General features: G+C 40.7%; 1 protein-coding gene across 1 annotated transcript; it reads right to left on the reverse strand.

Moving 5' to 3' along the window:
• Positions 1–785: 785 nt before the first annotated feature.
• LOC146614797 (calreticulin-like) lies at positions 786–5,978 on the reverse strand. Its single transcript, XM_085375855.1, has 9 exons — positions 5,862–5,978; positions 5,138–5,239; positions 3,608–3,811; positions 3,378–3,472; positions 3,066–3,275; positions 2,605–2,718; positions 2,350–2,493; positions 2,056–2,148; positions 786–1,177 (listed from the first exon to the last, which is right to left on the reverse strand). The coding sequence occupies exons 1-9, from the start codon at positions 5,953–5,955 to the stop codon at positions 989–991; spliced, it is 1,245 nt and encodes a 414-aa protein (XP_085231981.1). The 5' UTR covers positions 5,956–5,978; the 3' UTR covers positions 786–988.
• Between the last annotated feature and the right edge of the window lie 10,618 nt (positions 5,979–16,596).

A 16,596-nucleotide genomic window follows, 5' to 3' on the forward strand; every position in this document is an offset into this window, starting at 1 on the left:
TCAATGCAACTATTTGGTTTTTGTCTATTCAAAGCTCGCCTGTCAAACTCAGTCAGCTGATCACGCTGAATGAAACATTTAAAATGTTCAAATGTAATCAGCGACATCAACTGAAGCGAGCTGCAGCCCAGTGCGTCACAATAAATGAGCTATACAAATATGCAAAACAAAAAATAATAAATTTTTTTTTTTTTAAAAAGGATGCATGGTGAATGGCAAATTAGACTTTGTTTGGTCAATGATTTATAAAAGTACTGGGAGTGGGTGACTTAATTTGTTTTCCAGCTTCTGAAATGAGCATGCCACATAAATAACACACAAATACTTTAATACTTGCACTTCTCATGTCTCTTGCTGTATACACAGATTAAAATCACTCAGTGTGAAAGAAACCGCCAAAGTTAGGCAGGCAACAGAGATCAACGACTGAAAGTAATGAAAAACAGCAAAGTTGAGAAGCTTCAATTTATTAACTCAAAACTGTGTTCACAAAGTAAAGATACTCAATCAAAACATTGGGAATGCACACACGCGCACGCACACACATATCACACAGAGGACTTATGAACAAACTCAAAAACGTTGTGAACTGTCATGTCCACAAACAAATATAATATTTGAATAATTTACGAAAGGATCACCTCAGAAAACAAACAGTGCATCATGGTATGATAGAGATCAAAGTGCACAACCAGACATCACAGACGCTCAAGTTATGGGATTTCCAAAGGGGAAAAAAAGAAAAGAAAAAAATCACATTAAATCAGAAAATCCACGTATATACCAAACACAAGCATAAACAAACCCTTCTCCTATTTGATGGTTTGGAGAGAAAAATGCATGGGAATCAAGAAAAAAATCCCATCCCTCAAACATCCCACCGGAATAAAAGGCTGCTATATGAAAAGCTACAGTCCAGATGGCATCAGCCCATTTTCTGTGTCTGTCATTTGAACCTGAGGAACACACACACACACACCTCACACCGTTACAACTCGTCCTTTGGTTTGCCATTATTGTCCTCTTCTATCCCAGCATCATCATCTGACTTCTCATCATCCTCTTTGTCATCCTCATCATCACCTTCAGCGTCCTCCTTGTTCTTCTCCTTCTCCTCTTCCTCCCTCAGTTTCCTTTCCATATCTTCCTGCTCATCCTTCATTTTCTTCTCTGGTCCCTAGGCAGGTGAAGAACAGTGTTAATGTTTAACATAATGGAAAGTGAATCCACAATAGGGGAGTACTGAACTGTCACCTGCAGTGTGAACCAATGCTGAACCTAAAAGCTACATTCTTTGTCTTCCTTAAAATCCTTTTGTTTTATCACCTGCCAAACTTTTAGTTCGGGTCCTTTTTATGTTAAGTACACCAAGTTTGACTGAGAACCACGAGTTCTCAATAAAAAAACAAGCACAAAAAATGTAAACAAACAAGGTGCACAAAACAAACATCAAAATAACAAGCTAGACCAAAACTCTTTGTTCCATAATAAATTATGGAACTAAAACTATTTCTTCCCCAAATGAGAACCAGTAATCATTTGGACCTAGAAAACAATCATCATGATCATGAATAATGTGCCAACCATTAAAAGTTAGATGGTATAATACTGACAAACTTATTAGGTGAAGAAACTCAACCTGTACTGCCAATATGGAATTTCAAAAGTTGCTCAAAGAATCAATTTGCAATAAGCTGCTCAAGAGTTGAAGTGGCCTTATAGTTAATGTTGCTTAAGCTACAAGAAGTACCATCTTCCCTGTTTAAATACCTAGAGAACTGCTCACATGTGATAGTTTTATTGCTTGTTTACATGCCCTAAACCACTTATCCGGATCAGCTGTGAGCTGTGGAAACATTACAGACTACATGAAAGCTGTTGAGAAGTTATCTTCTTTCTTTGGAAAATGTCTGATCAACTCTGTAAAGCTACATATGCATGGTCTATTTATTGTGTTGCCCTTAATTCTGACTAGAACTGATTTCAGGCTGTATTCTGACAGAGGGTTTTAAATTGAAACCCCCCATTAGACCATTTACATCTAAACAGTCCTACCTTGGTTTTTCCCCAGGTTTCCTTTCCAAATTCCTCTGCCTCTTTCACATCGTCGGTAATCAGAAAGTTGTCAAAAATGGTTCCAGATTTGACCTTTCAATGAAAAAACAAACAAAACAAACAAACAAAATAAACAATGCAATATTATATTGTCGTGACATACAGATACATTATAAATTTATTTGTCTTGAAATAAATAAACCGCAATGTAGTTTCATTTTTACATGAAAGAAACTGTTTTGTAACATTTTATTTATAACAGACCCTAATGGGGGAGTAGTGTAGCATAATTACCTGCCACAGATCCAGGCCCAGGACTCCAATGTTGTTAAATTTATACATAGTAGCATCCTGAGTGTACTCTGGGTTGTCTATCTCAGGGTGGACCCATGTTCCCTTGTAGTCAGGGTTGTCAATTTGTTTGGGTTTCCATTCCCCCTACAAAGGTATTAGAGAATAAGTTACATTTTCTTCCCTTTATACTAGTAAAAAGACCTCCAATAGAAATTCTTCACTTTTTCGGTAAACCTCAAGCAATGCAGCCCATACTTTATACTCTGGATTGGCGATCATGGGGGGCTCCCACTCTCCATCCATGTCCTCGTCCCAGTCATCAGGCTTCTTGGCATCAGGGTCAGGGATCGTCTCTGGCTTGTCCCAGTCCTGGAAGACAGCAGCACTGAAGTTACCAATCAGAGATGCCAATCAAAACAGGACTTGTCCAAGAGTACAAATAGCTCCATCCTGGCTGTTCCAAGAAAAACAAGGAATGGCAACATTAATGTAAGACTGGATCAACATTATCAACCCACAATTGGCACTATTCAGTGTATTCTGGCTGCAGTGGATGGCCTAATGAAATTATGCATTACAACAAAATTGAACAATAAGAAAATGCTCAACGTCATTAACACCATGTTCAAGATTTTATTGTAAATTTGGGACTTTAATCTCAGAACATCTGTATAGCTTTATTGCAAGTAATCTAAAATCATTTTAAGTCATGTTACTTCAGGCTTTGTGTCACTGGGATCGTCAATCTTAGCCCTGTCATCCCAGTCGCTTGGCTTCTTAGCTTCAGGGTCCTTGATCTTCTTTAAGGGCAGCATGTCCCAGTCGTCCTCAAAGGAGCCAGACTCTACCTTCTCATTGTCGATCTTCACCTCATATGTCTGGTCTGGATTCACAATCAGTGTGTACAAGTGGGTCAGCTCATCATCCTGAAGGATGACATGGAGAGAATTTATGGGAAATCTCTAACAGATTCATGGTTTACAAAATTTAAAAAGGGAAATTATTTAACAGTCTTGGTGCATAGCTACCTTGCATTTGATGTCTTTCTTGATAAGATGGTTCTGACCCTTGTAGTTAATTATCACATGAACCTTTTTTGTGCTGTATCCACAAATGTCAGGCCCTGTGTACACAGGCCACATTATGATATGATTATATACCATGATTACAAAAGAAGGACGTCATTTCGAACAGCTCAAAGTCAGATGGAAAAACATCATGTTCTGGTTTCAGGCTTCAGTGTCTCTCCAAGACTCACCAAACATGATGTAATACTGGGAGTCTCCATGCATGTCACTCTGGTCAAGCTCATCGGGGAAGAGCTTGACGTAACCACCTCCACAGTCTATCTTCTGCTCATGCTTGACAGTGAACTGGATGACCAGGGGCTTTCCCTCATTGCTAAATGGCTCAAAGTGGGCTGACAGGGCATAAAAGTGGGCATCCTGGCTGGTCCGGATACCTAGAATGAGCACAAAAGTGATTATTATTATTATTATTATTACTACCAATATAGACTGAATATAAATGCACAACTCTTTCTAATTTCAGTAAAGGCATGTAAAGAAGTATATTCTTAAAATATCCATATGAACACTGAGCAGCCTGAAATGCCTTAAGAAAAATAAAAGTAATATGTCTGTTTCTATAATCGTATGCACTAATGCTGGTATTCTGAAACTACATCTTGAATAGTAGGAACTGCACTAGAATGAAAACCATTGAATAATTAGGGATTTTTCACATGTTCAAGACCCATCCAGTCAAACAAACAGACCCCTGGCAAGCTGATTCTCACCCACGGGCCACATTTTTGACACCCTAAATTTCTTAATTCTATTCTTCTTTTGCACTAACAGAATTTTGTGGTTCAATGTTTCACTTCAACAATGTCAGAGATTCTAAAATCTGAAATAAAACTGTCTTTATTTTGTATCGGAAGAGGATTAGGCCACTAAAATAAAAAGTGGGCACATTTTTTTTTCTTCTTTTCCAGAATTCTGATTAAAAAGTCAGAATTCTGAGAAAATTCTGACTTTAATCTCAGAATTCTAAGAAAAATAATTCTGATGAAAAAGTCAGAATTTCTCAGAATTCTAAGTTTAATCTCAGAATTCAGACTTTTTTTCTCAGAAAAAAAGAAGAGGAAAAAAAAGACTTGCCCAATTTTTTTCCCAGTGGCCCTAATCCTCTTCTGTACAATCATGGTTTCCAATAGTACCCAAAAAGTTGATGATGGGGCTGCGCTATATAAATGTCCCATACTTTTAGTCAGATTTGCAGCCTGCTCAGGACTTCTGGTTTCAAAGAGCCAAGACAGTGACAGGGAAAATTCTCTGGACAAAAAAGGGTACTTTTGCATTGGGTCAGAGCACTGTGTTTACATCCATGCACTCTATGACTATCAGTCATATTTATAATTCTTCCATCTGTAATTAAAGCCCAATATTAACTATTTTATCAGTGTAATAGAAATTTGGAATGGGGAAAACTAATCTAAGGTTACCAAATGGGAAGATTACTGATAGTACAAATCTTTCTTTTTGTTTTTGAGTATCCAAATTTAAAATAGGTTTGGAATTGGAGTATCAAAGGCCACTGGAGGCTCTTTGCAGGATATTCCAGTCCTGAGTATAATCTGTCTGACCCTGTGCTCACATTTACATTGGCAAACCTGTGTTAGCTGCATTTGCATGATAAGACACCAACTCTTGGTCTATGCAAATAACACAATTTTAACAAATTAAGCCGTATCAGTTGTGTTTCTAACACAACATAGTATTCGTACCTTTATCAGCTTCAGCATCCCCATAAAAGTTTCCAGCACTCAGTTTCCACTGTCCATAATCTGATTTATGTTTCGACTCGACCCAACGGCTCTTCCATCCATCTGAAACACATTAATGCAACCCCACTGGTTACTCACTGTAATTCCTCTGATTCTGGTTACATTAACACCAAGCCACCATGCACATTTATTACACTGCTTGTTCCACAAACCTACTGAGGACTCCAAATGCAATTACTCAACATGATGATAAAAGTGAAAAACTTTGAGATTATATAAATGAACTCCTATATGCAGTGACAGGGTTTAGAGTTTTTCTGTTTAAAAAAAATTAAGGGGCTCCAAATATTTTATCCAAATGCTTTTACCCATAAAGGTTCCAGCACGGTTCTGCATGGTTTGACTAACATAGGAAAATAGAAAATAGCTGCGCCCTTAACCCAGTACTAGACGACATTTAGACACATTTAACTTAAAAAATAACATTGGAGCGTATGCTTTACTAATGTATTACGCTATTATTTTCAGCCAGCCACTCATCTATACCAATGGGTTCAATTTATAGAGTAAGTTACCTTAAAAATTCCAGGAACATATATTAAGTTGTCTTTAATTAAATTACCAAATAAGAGATTTAATGTGAACTGCCGTGAAGACGTTGACTTTTTTTTTTAATGCAATCATTCGTGTAAGACAAGCAGATATGAAATGGACTGTGTTCTACCTCCATCCAGAAACTGTTCCTTGAAGTAAACCGTAGCGTCGATAGTTAGCGCTAACGATGCCAAAACTACAGTAATTACCACCGGAAACTTCATGATGCTAGCTGCAGTCTGGTAGCAGGTGGTGAAACGATGAGATTGAAAGTCCGATGAAGGAAACGTAAGCTGAGAAATCTAACAGCGTTGAATCCCACACAGATGGCCCTGGTTCATTGGACGAGCGTTTCACCAATGGAAACAGACCACGGTTTATTTTTCGGGAATGCTCGTGTTCGATCGGAAGGAGATCGGAGGAGGCGCCTGCTTTCCTGCAGTTTTTAGCCAGGGACGATGAAAATGAAAATGTGGGTGTCCGATGGAAGAAGGAAGGCTTAAAACGTCGGTTACGTTATGAAAATATATTTGACTTATGAATGATTAACAGTTGTTTTGGAAGAAGCTACGAGCGAGTTCAAAGCAGGCTTTAAAGGCCTCCGTCTGTGTGCCCTGTGCAGTGATCAGCAGGCACGAGACCGGTTACACCCATCACTAAGCACGGGGTGATGCCGGTGTCGTTCAGGTTAATTAAATTTGTTTACATATTCCACTCTCCCGCTGGCTTTTCTGTAATATAAATAACAAGCCGACATTTTCCTTACTACACCACCGATCACCTTTAGTTTACCTGCAGTGCTGCAGGGTAGTCTAGCCTCCCATTAAACCCATAACTACAATACTGTGTGATCTTGAGCCACCCATCATCTCTTTTGTCCCACATTTGCTAGGAAAATCGGGAATAGTTGCCATAGTCATAGTTTTCAGTCACGTGATCGATTTGCTACCCTGGGCGGTATCATGGTGCCCAACAGTGGACAGTCACTGTTACTTAAGAAAAAAGTGTTGTTTTTTCCACCTGTCTCGAGCCGAAACCACTTGGATCATGTATCATAAAGGAAAAACGAAGATATGACGAGAAACTACTTGTGATCCATATTTTGCCCTAGCAGCTTTATTTAAATCCCAGAAAGTGGAGATATCTACGTCTGAGAACCGCTCACCTTACACTGCTGCCAGGATGGAAGATTTCAAAATACAGACCAATGACTGTAGAAAACTTTTCTTTCTTGTAATTTCTTGAAATAGTCTTCAGGAATAGTTCTCTTGAAGCTTCTTGAAGGACATTCCAAAGATCTTCTTTGGATGTTGGCTGTCTTTTGTCCTGTTCTCTGTCAAGATAACCCAAAACTGCTTAAGTAATTATAAGGTCTGGGCTGTGGTAAAGCAAATCAATGTTGCATTTACCCAGGTGTAACCCTAACTCTAAACCTAACCCATTGTCAGTGTATTTGGGATCACTGTCATGGTGAAAAACTCGACCAATGTGATGCTTTCTAGATGCTGGACCAAATGCTAAAGGGACCTTTCTGTGATCATAATTTCATACATTTTGAAAGGAATAAAAGAAATCATAAAAGAATGAATAATAAATAATATAATAATAAACAAATAATGGGAAGACTGAAAACAGACAAGCTAAATAATAATGCACTGGTTACCTTTATAGTTTTAGGCTGACTCTACAAAAACCAGAAAGACCCATTATCAGTGTATCACATAATAGACGCAGAATAATACCAGGTCAGTGTTATCAGAAGGGATGAGTAAGGAAAAGTGTGAATGTTTTTGCCACAGGGAGCACATGCATTTTTGTAGTTGAGTGTGGAGCTAATAAAGTTCAATTCAATTCATTTATAATTTGAAATTTTCATTTTAAATGTCCTTTATACTTTAAAGCATTTTGCAGCAGCCTTTAGCTGATTCAACATTGTACCATTTTAATTGAACTGAAGGCTTTTCCAAAAGTTTTTAGGACAGCCCAATAATAACAAATTACAATAGTCCAGCCTATAAGTAGTAAATGCATGAACTGGCTTTTCAGCATCTGAGACAGGATGTTTCTGATTTTAGAGCTCTTGTGCAAATACAAGAAATCAGTCCTTCATATTTACCTAATATGCACATTAAAGGACATATCATGGTGAGAAATGAATACAAGAATTCTCACAGTGTTACTGAAGGCCAAGGTAATGCCATCCAGAATACGTATGATCAGATACCATGTTTCTAAGATTTATTACAGGTGATCCAGCTCTTTATGTCTTTAAGACATTTCTGCAGTTTAACTAATCGGCTTCATGGATAGATTAAGCTGGGTGTCAACTACATAGCAATGAAAATGTATTGTGTGCCTTCGAATGATACTACCTAAGGGAAGCATGTATAATGTAAACAGAATTAGTCCAAGCATGGAATCGTGTGGAACTGATAATTATCCTTTGTGCATGAAGACAACTTCCCATGTACATGGATATATTGGAGTCTATTAGCTATGACCGAAGCTACTGCACCTTTAATTCCTACGACATGCTCTAATCCCTGTAACAAAATATTGTGTTCACCTGTATGCAGTATCGCACTGAGGTCCAGCAGGCCTCCCTAGACATGAGCCATTATTAACCTTCACTATCGCTGTTTCTGTACTGTGATGAGTTCTGAAACAGGACTGAAATGCTTCAAATAAATTATTTATCTGCAAATGGTTTTTTAGCTGTTTTACAACTATTCTTTCAAGAATTTTAGAGATAAAAGGAAGATTGGAGATTTGCCTTTAAATTAGCTAAGTGTGGCGGGTTGTGGTTTGTGGCTTAGCTGTAGGGGATGGGTGGAGCAGGGTGTGGTGTCAGGGAAGGCTGACCCACACAGCTGACCCTCATAATCTAATCATGCCTTCCCTTTTGTGAGTAGACGCACGTTGGCATGGACCTGGTGAAGGGTGCTGTAAGCAGGATGCAGGGGTGGGGCCAGCCGAGAAAGCCAGACGCTGTGACCTGTGGAAATTGAAAACTCCTGAGGACAATTTTTGTCAAATGTTTTTGTAAAAGTAAATAAACTGTCATTATCACAGCTCTCTGCCACTTCATGCTAAAGTGTTGTCTAAAACCCGGTCTGTGTGATTACAGACTGGTGGACGGCATTACCGGTGGAGGTGCTAGCCCAGATGATGGTGGATCATCCCTGTGATCCGCTGCAGTAGTGGCCGGCAGATCCATCTAATCCTACTCTCTCTTCTGTTTCTCCACAGGTCCCAGAGGTTAGAGATGGTATACCCAAAAAAAAAAAAAAAAAAAAAATGCCTGCGGATGAAGATGGGACAGGTGCTCCATGTTCCCGGCCCTACAACACTCTCCCTTAGCTTGAGAGGGATGTACCTGCATACCAGTAAGGTTCCAAGGGCCTGGGTCCACCGTAGCCTGGTGGACCCAGGCCACACAGAGACCCTGGTCCATCAAACCCTGGTTTGGCTCGGGCGTAGTTGGAGGCAGAGTGGGTGGAGGTTAGTTGTGTGCATGGGGGTTGTGCATGAAAGGAAAAATCATTCTAACTATAAATTGTTAGGCAGCAAAGGAATGCCATCCTTGAAATGAAACCGTCCCGAAAACTCTGTTGGAACCGGTTTCTCCACACAGCAGTGATATGATGTACATTTTGGCGTCCATAGATGCAAAAACTTTCCAGCTTTAAAACATGCCTCGCTGGAACTCCTTCATAAAGACTTTCTGGCGCTGCATGAGTCTCAGGAGTTCAGCCAGCAGCAGGTGGAAACACCCGTTGCTGAAAACGTGGCCCTCAGAGAGTTGGTGAAATCCTTCACTGAATGAATGACCTGGCTCTCAGAAGAAAACTGTTGTGCTTCAGGCCCGCAGCATGAGGGACAATGTTCTGTTTTCAGGCTTCTCAGAGACATTTCATCCACATTCACCTGAAACTGATAATGTGGTTTAAACAATCAGCTTTCATCATGCCCATTTTTGGGAGGGTAAAAGAAGTGATGGATGCAGACCCAAAACAATTTTGAATATTTTAAAGAAGAAGAGGCGGTGAAGAGCTGAGGCAAAAAGGGCTGCAGACACCCCAGATCTATTGGGTCTGGGGCCGTCTGCCTCTAGCTCCTTGGGGGCCTTGTTCCAGTCTCTCATCCTCAAGTACGTTTCATGACGAACGCTCATACAAAGACACACACATTCTCACTCTTTCCCACATATGCACACACACAAATCACAGCAAAATTGTATGTTTGTTTGTGTACCCAACTTTGTTTTGTTCAGTTGTTGTGTGTTTCTCTTTGTGTGTTCTGTTGCAGATGCAACAGTTACATCCTAGACTTTTGCCACTCTCGTCTTTCTGACCCTTTTATATTCCTCTGCCACTTTCTCCTGTCTTTCTACAACCTGGCTCTCACCCCCTTTCCTCTACAACATATTATCCTCTCTAATAATAACATGAAATAAAATAAACCAAATGAGCAAATGTTGATGTGTTAACAGGAGCATAGAAACTCTTTACAATGGAAAAATCTAGGAAGCAGGTCTAGGCAGCAAATGCTCTGAATGTCCACTTAGGGTTAAAACGGCATGCACAGATAGATGCCCGCTGTCTTTGTGAAGACACCAAATACATTTCTTATCCTGCTAGCACAACTGCAACAATAAAAACTGGTCACAAAACCATAAAAAAACAATCTCAATTGTCAGCCAGCCTTAAACCCAATTTTAAACCTAGTCTAAGGCATCCACCAGAGGTTCTCTTGTAAGTACAGGATTTAGTTCAGCACTTTAACGGTCCAAATAGTACCTAATAATAACCTACTGTCAGTATATGTCTAGACAGGCATATTTGACATTGATTTCAGATCAGTGAGTGATTATGATGAACTGCTTTGATGGGTGTGTTTTTCAAATTGTTGATCATTTGCATCTGTAAATATTCCTCAGGTCGGTGAAACACCACAAAGACAAAGGAGATGATCGTGGACTTTAGGAGGCACACAGTAGACCTGCCTCCCCTCCACATAAAGCTGTGGAAAGCATTGTGGTACTAAAAAGAAGCCCACAGCAGATGCTATCAGAAATTTTATATATATTTTTCCTCTTGTGCTTTTGTTGATAGGTGTGTCATTAGGGACGGTTTCCAGATGTCCCTCGGTAAAACTTGAGATCTTGCCGTTCAAATTTTCTGGTTGTGATTTTACATGAGCTTCGTATTGTGGGATAACAGTGTAGTAAACTGCTGTCATGTTACAACAGCTGACATAAGATCACCCAGGCTGCAGTATAGTGCTTGTTGACGGTGGACTTCCCAACTGCATAAAACGTTTCTCCAGTCACTGGGACCCTACATCGTTGGCGAGAAGCTTTTATGCTGAAAGTAATGGTCGGATGTGTTGTACCTTAATTTTGGCGGCTTGATAGAAGTCTGGAACGGATGACCGACTCGGTGACGGTAACCGCAATTTAGGCAACATGGGAGATGTTGTGGGATTTATCTTGAACGGATTTTAAAAACCGTCGGGAAAATGGCCGAGAGGTAAGTCCAGCAACACTCGCACTGTTTTGCTTGTTGAGGGGAAAAACGAGCACGAACCAAGGGAGGCAGCCAGCCCAGAGATGAGACTAGCAGCCGCGGTTCGCTTGGTGGCTGTGCTTACTAGCTAGTTCGCCACGTATTCGCTCCCACGATTCAAGGATTTCCACGCAGAACATATGTGCGAATTTAGTGTCTTTCCCTGTCATCTCCCTCGGTTGTTAGTTATTCGCCGGGGTGGTTGTATCTGGATATTTGTCAGCGTGGAAGGAGCGATGCGTGGAGGCTAGATGCTGTTGCACCTGTCGGTCTAAATTCCCATCTCTTTGCTGGAATGCTGCTAACCTGCTTTCATAAGTAGATGCTGACAGGAAATGCACCTTATCACTTCGAGAGGAGGCTCGAATAGAGAAATCCTCCTTTGCAGCATCTCGTCCTTGTGATGGATCGAGGCGACTCCCATGGCGCGGCACTAGAATTAGAGGTGCATGGCCCAATCACAGTCAGATCTACATATGTCTCCTTATTCACTATAATTATGAAGAACAACAAACAAACAAAATAGTTTCTCAGCTCAGTTAATGAGTGGTTAACTCTCGAGCGTAGAGAAACCGCAACACCAAATTCCGCCAAATCCCAACACATCAATGTTTTTTATAACACAGGCGTGAACAGCTTTTTCTCATTTAGTAGTTCTGCGTGGGAGGTTCGGTGTTCCTATAATGAATTAACCACATTGAGGAAAATCGCACCCCTCTGTTCGCCATGATCAGTGCAGGGAGGTGGGAAATTAACGACAGAAATCCAGCTGGATCAGGACTTGTTTGGTGTATGTGCAAATCCTCCTGTTTCCTCCATGCGCCTATTTAATAGTATTTTCTTTAATGAGGCCGAACAGGTTCTTATGCTGTTCATGTAAATCTGTCTTTCCTGATATAAACAAAACAGGCTGAATTTGAATAGAGTGTAGAGTCGACGTGAATCCAGCCTCCCAGGCCGGTGTTCTTCAGCTGCCAACATCAAAAATATGGATGTGTTTTTATCACGCTGATTGCCTTGAAAGTCAGGGTGTGGAACACATCGTGGCAGTTTGTCCCCAGAACTTAACAAGCTCATGTGGGTGTGTTAATAAATGAAGGCTGGGAATATCCAGGGGTCATTTAGCCTCATGCAAATCATTACTGCAGGTCAGTCCATTCAGATTATTGATTTGTTCAAAAAAGGTCATTTTAAACAAATCTGGATTCACGGGTACAGTAATAATTGAAAGGTTTGAGATAAGTAGTTCTGGACTCAAATGCAGTTGTTCTTGTTGTTTGGATCAAAAGCATCAGAATCTTAGCCCGCTTTACACCACCTTCTTCTCGCCACCCTGATTGTGTGAGTTTTTATGTTTCATATATTACTTTAGAGAACCAAGTCAAAAGAAAACTCACATATCTGCTTTATTTGCTGTATTAGCCAGTGACAATTGGATGGTGTAGTTAAAGGTTGAGGATAAGAAGTAAAAGTAATGCAAACTAAGAATTGCTGCCGCAGTCTTGTAGTTAAACTGGTACCTGTGGCTCAGGTGGTAGCGCGGGTTGTCCACCAGTTGGAAGGTGGATAAATTGATCTCATGCTCCTTGAGTTCTTAAGTAGGGATTTGAGAGCCAGTGTTCCCAGCAGCTCACTTCCTTGGAATTGTTAGTCTGCTTACCTATTGATCCTGCTTATTGGTTCCACTTGCACTACAATCAGCTGATTTCAGTTTGTGTGCAGTAGAGCAGTGTACAGCAGGGATATGGACTGAACTTTTATTTCTACTGCATAGAATGAGAGCCCAGTTGTAAAGTGCAAACTGGATCCAAGACAGAAACGGCTGCGTTATGGTGCTAACACAACTTTGCCTCTTTGCAAGTGCCTGCACAGACAGCATGCTAACACTAAGCTAGCAAGAACCCAGAGGTATGTTAAAGCTGAGTGACTGCTGACCGACCACAGCAGCCAGACCCTGAACTTTAACTGGTAACAAAAGCAGCGATGAACAGTCAGGCTGCAGCCTCCGTTTCTACCATTTCATGTTTCTAAAGCAGAATCACTGTGGACGTCGCTTTGAAGACTCTTTGGGCTGGTTTTTATCTTTGCTTCGTCTTGTCGGCTTTGTGTTTATACCTAAACGCTAAGAGAAAGATCATATGTGTGTGCTCATTAAGATGGGGATTTGTTTTGCTGTGTGGAACTGTAACCTAAAGGTTTAAATTGTTAACTAGTAATTGGGTTATGGAGAAACTCAATGTAACGTAACGAGTTGAATAATGAATTACTTTCTACTGGGAGTAATTAAGTAATGTACTGCTTTACTTTGAATAAAAGTGTTTTGTGCAATCCATTACTTTTTTGACTCCAACACTGATGACCATTGATGTCTTTAAGAGCGCAATGAGAATCAATAAGGAATTGAATCAATAAGTGATATTGATCATGGAATCGTAACTGCTAACTTGTTACAAATTCCCATCCCTTGTCTTCCTTGTGTAAGATGGTGTGTAATCATGCATATGCTTAGGCATGAATGTGTTTCGTTGGGTGAATGAAACGTGTAGTAGTGTTGTATGAGTAGTGGTGAATATGTTGTCTCTTGTTCACTACAGACTCACAATCCTTCTGTCACCACAACCAAAGTGTGGTTAATAATGCCTAAACATAACCATGAAAAGTTAATGCTGCTGAAGACACCAAAAGCAGATAAAAAAAGTCTGATTTAGCATATTTTACAGAAAAAAGCAAGCAGATATGTTACTGGTGAGGGATTGTGTGTCCACTGTCAACATTTTAGCAAATTACAAGATACTGAAGCCGTACAGTGGTGCGGTGGTTAGCACTCATGGACAAGATAATGTAACTGAATCAGCTGGACTAATTGCCTCTCTGAGTAATTATTTAAAGTGTAATAACTCAATTAATTATAACTACAGTAGCCTCACACTTTGTAAACCGTTGTGTGTGACTATTTTCTATGGCCTGGATTTTAACAGATCTTACCACCACCTTGGAAATGGATACTGTTTATCACCAGCAGTGTGTGATGACTTTTACAGGAAGACAAGCAGCGAGAAGTCTTTTTATCGTCAATATGCCAAAAGTGCAACAAAATTATATGCAGTCTCATTCAGTGCAAAGAAAGCAATCTAACTATTCACAAAAATACAAAATTAAAAACCTTTCTAGTAAATAAACACAGTAGAAACAGTATAGAAATATAAATAAATAGATATATACATGCGTGTGTGTGTGTGTGTGTGTGTGTGTGTGTGTGCTTCAGTCATTGTGTATTGGTTACACAGGTTGGGTATTGCACAGGTTAGTAAAGATGTAACAATGTTCATTTATTGTTTATTATTTATTATTGCAACAGCCTTGTCATATGTGTGTTGTGAATATTTGATTGAATTATTCTTTAGATGTTGTTAAGTTCACTTGGTCATGCAGGAAATATTGAAGCGTGCTATACTTGTCTGCTGCTGTGGGTTCTTGGTCATCGCAGGTGTTGGTTTTCTGGGTTAGGTCATCACTCAGGCACAAGCCCAGAACCTTCAAGTCAGAACCTCTCCACACAGTACCCATTAATGTATATGACGATTAGATGTGCTTCTCCTGAAGTTCACTATTATTTCTTTTGTTTTTGTGGTGTTGAGGAAAAGGTCGTTGCTGCTGCACCATGATGCCAGTTTCTCTACCTTGTCCCTGTATGCACACTCATCTTCCCCCATGATGAGTCCAACCGCTGTCATGTCATCTGTGAAATTCACTATTGAGTTGCTTGGGTGAGTGGGGTGCAGTCGGGTGTGTAGAGAGTGTACAGCAGGAGAGTCGGCACACATCCCTATGGCAAGCCAATGTTGAGGCTGAATGTTGGGTAAAGTTTGGGCCCTTCTTTAACTCACTGTGGGCGGACTCTCAGGAAGTCCTTAATCCAGAGTCAGATGGAGTATGGGAGGAGGAGGTTGATTAGTTTTGTTCCCAGTCTGCTAGGGGTGTTTGTGTTAAATGCTGAGCTGAAGTCAGTGAAAAGAAGCCTAGCATAACTGCCCTTGTGCTCTAAATGAATCAAGGTTGTGCAGCTAGCAGTGGCTACGGCATCCTCTATTATCCCTCTGTGTAAACTTGTGGGGGTTCAATTTACATGGTCCTCGAATTACGTGACTTTTGACCAGGTTCTCAAAACACTTGATAACGAATGGAGTGAGAACCACTGGGTGGAAGTTAACTAGGCTGCTGGTGGTGTTCCTTTTGGGACAGCCATGAATGGTCAAGGCCTTCAGGCAGGGTGGGACAGTGGTCTGTGCTAAGGACAGGTTGTGAGCTGGTCTGTACAGACCTTCAGCACCTGATGCAATCAGGTCCTGCTGCATTTCTGGGGGTCCTGTTAACTGTCCTTAACATGTATCTCATGTCATGATTCTCCAACACAAAGATTTGGCTGGTGTTGGCCTGTGTGTGTGGTGTGACTGTGTCTGGTGTTTTTTGTTCAAAGCGGCCAAAGAAGACGTCTCCGCTAGAACAACATCACCATCCACAGCCCTGGGTCTGGGGTTGTAGTTAGTGATGTTTTGGACCCCCAGCCACAGTTGCCTCAAGTTGTTGTTCTGGAGATAGTCCTTAGTTGTTATAATCCAGCTTGGCCTGTCTGATGCCCCTTTTCAGGTTTGCCGTGGCTGCATTGTGCAGTTCCAAGTCATCCGACCTGAAAGCAGTGTTTCTGTTACTAAGCAGGGTCCTGACCTCACGTGTCATCCAGGGCTTGTGGCTGGCATACACCTGGATGCATTTGTCAGCGGTGACAGTGGTTAGGAGAGTATGCATGCAGTGTACTCCTCCAGGTCCTGAGATTCAAAAATACTCCAGTCTGTATTCTCAACACAGTCTTGTAGCTGCAAAGAAGCACCCAGCCCATGTTTTAACTGTTTTTGAAGTAGGGGGCGTTTCATCAGGTATTGCTGGGTGCAGCAGTCCCCAATGAACTATTGTCTTCCAGCTGTAGCCTCACCTCATCCATTTTTGTTCACAATAGACCTGGCTTTTGTAAGGAAAAGGCTGAGGAGCGGAGGCTTTTGAAGCGTTTTCTTTATTCTTTCCTTCACACTGGCTCTACAGCTTTGTTTCTGTTTGTTATCCTTATGTTGTGCGAGTGAAGAACCTCTGTTGTAAGCATCCCATCACTCTGTAGACCCAGTAACAAGAGGTCTTATCTGCTGAACATGAGGTTTGTCCAACATCGCGTTGATGAAATTGTATAACAGATGTACAAAAAGATGATTGAATGCAAGACCTCTGAGCGGTACGCCGTCATGTTGT

Source organism: Diplotaxodon limnothrissa, linkage group LG17 (assembly GCF_057381915.1).
Source record: "Diplotaxodon limnothrissa isolate DT_005_m linkage group LG17, D_limnothrissa_male_GT1.1, whole genome shotgun sequence".
NCBI classification, from domain to species: domain Eukaryota; kingdom Metazoa; phylum Chordata; class Actinopteri; order Cichliformes; family Cichlidae; genus Diplotaxodon; species Diplotaxodon limnothrissa.

What these genes read in the sequence shown, in the direction of transcription:
- LOC146614797 (XM_085375855.1), bottom strand. Translation starts at nt 5,955, where the DNA reads ATGAAGTTTCCGGTGGTAATTACTGTAGTTTTGGCATCGTTAGCGCTA. An exon ending in CCAGTATTACATCATGTTTG is followed by an intron (nt 3,473 to 3,607) that starts GTGAGTCTTGGA and finishes CTGTGTACACAG; the next exon opens with GGCCTGACATTTGTGGATAC. An exon ending in TCGCCAATCCAGAGTATAAA is followed by an intron (nt 2,494 to 2,604) that starts GTATGGGCTGCA and finishes ATACCTTTGTAG; the next exon opens with GGGGAATGGAAACCCAAACA.